Raw genomic sequence first — 7362 nt, forward strand, 5'->3', positions numbered from 1 at the left:
TCTTTCCCTCCCTCCTTCATGGAGCAGGAGCAGAGCGGAGCACTGTGGGTTTCTGAAGGACTGATGGGTCTTCCTGGCTAGGGACAGACATTCAAAAAGCCTGAGCCTGAATCTTTACAGATTAGTCTAACCTGGCTAGGCTGAATCAGTTTGTAACTGGACAGACATCCCAGAAATGCAAGCATATGCCTGCAGTGTCTCAGGCTGGAAGCTGGGAGGCGCTACAGCAGCCCTCCCTTCCCTTCCCCAGTGCTGAGATTAGGGGGGGCGTGGCCGGGCCCCAGCAGGACACTGATTAGGGAGGGGTTCTGACCAGTCCAGCAGGGAATTGATAGCATAGTATTTATCACTCTAAACTCAGTGTTCATCATCCCATTAAGAAAATAGCAGAGGGACATTACCAGCTACCTGTTGATTCTGTCTGTGTCCAGTCTGCTACAGCACAAACCATAGCCAGCATGTGGTCTGCTAGCTAATGTTGAGAGGTGTCTGTGTAAGGCAGAGAGGACCAGGGAATCCCTGCTTGGCAGAGAGTGGGAAAGGGGTGGAGAGGGGAAAGCAGGAGAAAGACAGGCAGATGCCTGCAGTCTCTGCCAAGCTCCAGCCATGGAGCAGAGGGGAGGGGCCAGCCCTGCTGAGGAGCAGAGAGCCCTGCCCAGCCCAGTGAACATGCTGGGATGCTGGGGGTGTCTCATTTAACTTAAACCAACAAGGGGTCTGGGATGGACATTGTATAAACTGTTTTGACCCAAATCAGTTAAGTCTGATACTGTGTTCAACCATATTTATTTCAAGCCGGTTTCAGCCATTTTCAAACTGGTTTATGTGCACTGAACATCTGTTCTATTACATGTTTAAACCAGTTTCTGATCACTTAACCTGGTTTATGTGTAATGTCTGCCCCTAGCCCCTGTGAACATGTTACAAAAAGTGAAACACTTCAAAATAGTACTTCATTTAAAGAGAGAGAATTTTGGAGTGTTTCAGCCACTTTTGGAAGGCTTTGAAGGGCATGTATGTTTGTAAAGCTGCCCCTTTGAAATGTTTCAGTTTAGTTCTGTACTCTCTCTCTGTTCCTTTTCTTATTCTACATATTTCATGATCACACAAAGAGTGTTTAAAAGTTCATTTACACCTTAGCTCTTTGTCTCAAGGGAAACTTAGCACGAGTATATATCAATAAATAAATGACAGGTCTGAAGCTACAGCATACGCATATTCCCTTTGTATACACATTTTTTATTTTCTGTTTTGTATATTAATAGTTAGGCCTCAGATTTAGACTTTCCAGCAGGGCACACTGGTTTGTTTTCGGTCTTTCCCAACAATTTAGTGGGAAAAACTCCTTTAGCAATATTAAATGGTCACCTTTCAAATACTTTCCCTCCTGGCTTAAGTACAAGATTTCACAGATCACTTGGCACACCATATTCAGTTTGTATAGAGATTTTTCAAGTACAGAGATTGGATTTCCATTGATAAAGAGTCCTTTTGCTTAGCCTCTATTATTATGAAATAGGTATATTTATATCTCAGGCCCTTTGTTAAATCTCATTTACATAAATCTGTGAAGTTTGAACTACGTGCATTGGGTTAAGTTGCCATTTTTAGATCCTGACACATAGAATAGTTAGAGCAGTACATTGTCATTCCAGGAATATAAGGGGATTTTTTGTTACGCCGGTGTGTTTTTTTTCTCTGCCTATGCTCACAAAAAGACTTTAGATGAGAAACTAATTATTTTCATAGAGATCTATATCTCATGAACCCTTTGCCCAAACAACCTCAAATTTACACCCCTATATCTAGCATAGCTTGGTCTGTAAATCATTATGCCACATCAAGAGCTATCTAAAACACTATGAATAATTAACTTTTAAACACATTCTTTGCCATATTAACTAGGAGAAAATATTATTTCTTAACATATGTTAGTCACTATCCGCAACTCTCCTTAACTGAGTTGGACATTTTGTACTGGTGCTTTTCAATAGACAAAATGGAAGTAGACAGCTAGTAGGAAATGGTATATTTTGACTTATGTATTAATAAAATGTCTGTTGCAGAACACTATTTCAAGCATTAGGAAATGTCTTGCAAATTAGAAATAACTTCATGGAGTCTTTGTGGCTGGGGTATTTGTGGCACCTTAAAGCTGTCTTACATAATGTGAAATCTTGTAACAAAGACGGAGAATTTGTTATAAAAACAGTTTTGTTTAGGAATTGACATTGACAATCAAGGTAGACAATGTACATGTTTCTTGAACAAATATTTAGCGCTTGAAATTATTATTTATTTTTATAATTATTTATTTAATTTTTGCAGCCTTGCTTTGCATCCTGAACGAGTGTTGGTGGCAACAGGTCAAGTTGGGAAAGAACCATATATTTGCGTCTGGGACTCTTACACTGTGCAAACTGTTTCAATACTGAAAGATGTTCACACACATGGTATAGCTTGCTTGGCCTTTGATGTAGATGGGCAGGTATGTAATAACTTTTCTATTTTAAAAAATATGTTCTAAAATGTAAGCTGCTAATCTGTTATACATTCTGCAATACAGCTTTCTTGCAGGAGATGCATGAGAGGTTTCATTTGTTTAGTTCTAGGTCCAAAAAAGTGATGAAGTTAGAATTTACAGACACATTTTTAAGAAGAGATTTAAGTGATGAAAAGGAGGGAGCCCCGTGTACTGCACCAGAGGAATTATTCCAGGTAGGGCAGGGCAGGGCTGTTCAACTGGTGGTCCATGAGTTAATCTGCAGCCCCACAAGCTCCCACTCAGCTGCCGCTCACCCTATTGCTCCAGCTGCAGCAGCAGCAGCAGCAGCCAACCCAGGGTCTCTTTCATTTCCTCAAGGGGCAGGGCAGAGCAGCGCAGCTTGCAGTGTTGGGACAGTCTGCATCTGGAGAGCTGTGTTCCCATGTGCAATGCAGAAGTTGGGGAGAGGGTCTGCTTGCATTCACAGAGAAGTGGGGAAGGGTGGAGGGCATAGCTTGTGCTAATCTGGCCCATGCAACATATGGCTGCAGCTATTGTGGACCCTGGCAGTTAGACAGCCCTAGTGTAGAGCATGAAAAGACACTAATCATAGGAAACTCTTCCCTAGTCACACAATATCATTCATTCTGGATTAAAAAAAACAACTTTTGCATGGGTTTAGTGATGAATTATGTCATAAATAATACAGGCCTTTAATAGAGGCCAGAGGGGAGCTTTAAAGAACAGTGTCCCTAGGTAGCAAACCAGTAGGAGTAGTACCTTAGTAGGGGTGCACTGATAGATTTTTGGGGCTGATACCGATAGCTGATTTTTAAGGAGGCATATCTGCTGATGCTGATCTGATTTCCGATACAGCTGCATGCAGCTGGTAAGTCTGGTGTGGTGGAAGGGGAGTGGGGAGGAAAGGGGTGTTGGGGGGCAGGTCAAGGCCCCTGTGGTAAGTGAGGGAGTGGGGCTGGGGCAAGCGCTGCCTAGCTGGGGCGGGGCAGGGCATGGTACAGAGCTGCAGCTCATCTGGCGGGGCGCAAGGAGAGGAGAGGGAGGATCTTGCTGCTGCGCACACTCCGGGAGGCCACAGGGGGGCATGTGCCCCAGATCTGTGTGGGGCACAGGCAGGGTGGGCTGTAGCAGCAGGGCAGGCTGCAGCTGCAGGCTGGGCCTGGCACCGGGAGGGGGCTACAGGGAGGGCTGCAGCCACACCCAATATCACTGTTGCTGCCCCATAGCCCCCCTCCCAGTGCCACTGCCTCCTGCCCCACGCTGATCTGGGGGCACCCCTCCCCCCATGCCCTCCCGGATGGGCGGCGGTACCAGTGGTGGGAGCCACTGGATAAGCAAACAAGCACTGAACGAGCTGTGCGCAGAAGTGAGATCTGCCCTCCCTCCCTTCCCCTGCCCCCGCCCCAGCTGGGCAGTGCCTGCCCCTGCCTCAGCCCCACACTCTTCCCACAACAACAGACTTACCAGCTGCACACAGCTCTCCGTGCTGCCGGCTGTGCTCCTCACTGGCTACGTGCTGTGCTGCAGCTGTGCGCATGCACAGGCCATTTATCTGCCAAATTATTGGCCACTTCAGGCTAATTTCCAATATAGATAATTTTCTTTACATTGGTGCCAATCTGATATCGGACCAATGTATTAGTGCACCTCTAGTTCTTAGGGTTGCTTAGTCTAGGAAAGGGATATGGGCTGCAGCTGTGACTGGCCATCATCAAGGGTAGATTTCTCACTACTTTTGGACTTTGAAATGACATTTTTTGTAAGAACAACATTGTTATGTCATTCTAACATCAGTCATCTTTGCGTACTTAATCTCTTACTTCAACTATCATAATCTAGGGCAAATATTTACCTAAAACTGCTGAAGTCCCCTGGAACTCCTCCTTGTCCAAAACACAGGCTGTCTGTTCCCTGACATATCAGCAGGGGCAGATCCAGAATTTACTAACGGGGAGTGTGGTACACTGCCTGACAGACAATAAAGAGATGGGAGTGAGGTGTAGATGGAGCCTCCTGTTTGTCAAGGAACACCAAGGAGCCAGGCAGGAAGCAGGCATATGAAGATCACTTTCTTGACCAGTGGCATCTCAGCATTGAAGAGACCTGAAGGCACCTCAACTTTACCTGCCTCATTTAAGTCTTGCCTGATCTTAGTAGAGGGGATTTTGTCAGCTAAAAGAAACCCACTCTTGTTTCATTAGGTGCTCAGAAAAGAAAGATTCCCTCCCTTCCTCGGAAGAGGCCTGTCTGTATGGTCAAATGCTCTGAGATCACAGTTATCGCTGACAATTGTGTGATATAAAAGATGAAAACAAAACTTACTATGAAAATGAACAAACATTATAAATCAGTAATTATATGCTGAGAGACAGATAAAGATATAAGACTAAACAATCAAAAGAAAATATCAGAATAATAATTTTTTTTAACCCTGTATCTTAACCCCATGACTGCAGTTTCTATGCAGCTCAACAGGTTAGAAAGCAGTTTCTGCTTTTGGCCTTTCTGGTAAGGCCTCCTGCCCCTTCTCCTGCAAGTCAGAATATTCAGTCTGCTGACTGAAGACCTAAAGCCATTCCTTATGCTTGAGAAACTGAAGACAAACCCCTGCTGTCCTGGCAGTGTTTAAGTATGGTTTCTTGCCTGGCCATTTACATACATCCTCCACTGGGAAGTCCATGCTATGCATGTAACTTCCTGTCCCCCCCCCCACGAAGGGTGCATGCTTACTATACCTGAAGACTTTATGGATCTGATTATGACCGGGAGAATATTTGCATCCTTTCAGACAAGATGTACTGTCTCTCATTTAATTTCCTCCACTGTGAGAAGTGTCCTTCCTTGAATAGCCTGTTCACAGGAGTTATTTTTATGAGTCTGTTCTTTTCAATTGTAAATTCATCATTGTTGGGAAGGACCTGGTTCAAATGCCTGCAAAGATCTGCTTCTCTGGCTATTTAGCACACCCATGACTGGGCCTAGTTTAAACCGTGAGTCCAGCTTGCTAATATCATGGCCTGATCATGGCAGGGGCATCCATTTTCAGGAGCAGCCACAGCAGGATGCAAGGGGAGCAGAACAGCCTGGCTGGCCCGGGCTCTGGCCAGTGCGCACAGCTTCTGGCTGGGCTGTTCCTGGTGTGGTTGCAGCCAGCTGGGAGGTGAGGGGAGCAGAGCAGCACCTGGCTGGCTGCAGCTGCACTGGAAACAGCTGCACCGGAAACTGTGCACATTGCACTGGGTGGGTGGAAGGCAGCCAGGAGCTACAGCCAGAGCTCGACACACTGGGCAGATGCTGCCCGGCTGCAGTTGCACTGGGAACAGCCCTACCAGAAAATGCACACTGGCCAGGACCCAGGTAGGTGGGTGCCGGCAAGAGTGTGGTGTGGGCTGCCGGCAAGAGTGTGGTGCAGGGAGTGGACTTGGCTCGGCTTGGCTCCATGTGGAGCACCACGGGGTCAGCAGCAGGCCAGATTCAGTCAATTGGTAGGCTGGATCTGACCCACAGGCCCTATTTTGCCCACTTGTGCTCTAAAGGCACTGCGGTTCCCAGTGTGTGCTGACAGCTGCCCCCACCCTGCCCACCCTCTACACACACACAGATGGACACACACTCACTCCACTCAAACAGCAGGGAAAAAAGTGGTTCAAAGGCAGATTTTGTAGCCTTGGCATGGGAAGTCACCAAGGCTGACAGATAGTTTCTGTGAAGGTTGCTTGCAGAAGGGATGATCTCCCCCTTTGGGACATTCCGGGGCTAGGTAGGTTCTTACCACCTGGTTGTCAGCTTTCTCCAAGGGAATGTTGGCACAGCCATAAAGGTTCTAATAGGTGTGAATGCTACCTTTCTCCTTGCCTTGCTGTTCTCTGTCATCCCCTTGAACATGGAGGACATGGTCACCTGTTTCTTGGGCTCATTTTCACCCTGGGCAGCAGCAGCAGCCTTCCGCTTTTTGTGGGATTCAGACTCCAAATGCCGATCAATACTGTTCTTGCTGCACAAGTCCAACATCGCATTACAGAATGAGCAGAAGAGCTTGCCACCATCTGGCTGGAGAGTTCCTGTAGGATACTACTTTACCTGGTCCTGGGCTGAGATGTTCTTGGTTTGCTTAGATTTTTTCTTATTGAAAGCGAAGAGCAGCATGATTGGAGCAGGAAAGCAGACAGGTAATGATGTAGCTGCTTGAATAATCCTGCCAAGAGCCTCCAAAATGGGTGGGGGTGTTGGCAGTGCCTGGGGTCTGCCTTGGCAGATGGCCCTGGCACTGAGTAGAGGAGGGGCTGTTTGCTCTGCACATGTGTTCTTTCCCCCCAACCCCAGGCATCCCAGTTTTTCTGCCTGGAGGAGCAAACAGCCCCTTCCCTCCCCATCCCCAAGCTCTATCCTTCCCCTGTCCTTTTTGCAGCCCTCCCCCTTCCCCTTCCTCCCCTGGGCTGATAGGCTTTTGGCTGCTGGCTGGGGAATGCTTTCCGCAGCCTGCAGAAACCATCTTGTTGCAGTGAAATGCCATGATATGGCCACTTGCTGGACAGTTCCCCAGTAAGCGCCCATCATTTTGTTGCAAATCACATTTTTTGTGAAAATCACTTAATTTTTATTTTAATGAAAAACGCAAAATCATGATTTAAACCAGGCCCTACCCATGACTGATGTTCATTTTCAATGATTACTCTTCTTTAGCTGTTTAGACTTTGGACTTCTTCCAGGTGCAAAAGGAACTCCTTTTTAAAGGAGTGACACTTGAGAGTCATGATTATATTTTGCAATCCTGGCTCTATTCATAGATTCATAGATGTTAGGGTCAGAAGGGACCTCAATAGATCATCGAGTCTGACCCCCTGCATAGGCAGGAA

The 7362-nt window shown here is 46.6% G+C and overlaps 1 protein-coding gene across 1 annotated transcript in view; it reads left to right on the plus strand.

The window, feature by feature from the left end:
- EML5 (echinoderm microtubule associated protein like 5) overlaps positions 1 to 7362 on the plus strand; it is a 204294-nt gene that overhangs the window by 29116 nt on the left and 167816 nt on the right. Inside the window, exon 2 of the mRNA XM_025215565.1 lies at positions 2329 to 2488. Coding sequence (XP_025071350.1) covers positions 2329 to 2488 — 160 coding nt within the window. The remainder of the gene's footprint in view (positions 1 to 2328; positions 2489 to 7362) is intronic.

Source organism: Alligator sinensis, unplaced genomic scaffold (assembly GCF_000455745.1).
Source record: "Alligator sinensis unplaced genomic scaffold, ASM45574v1 scaffold1141_1, whole genome shotgun sequence".
NCBI classification, from domain to species: Eukaryota; Metazoa; Chordata; order Crocodylia; family Alligatoridae; genus Alligator; species Alligator sinensis.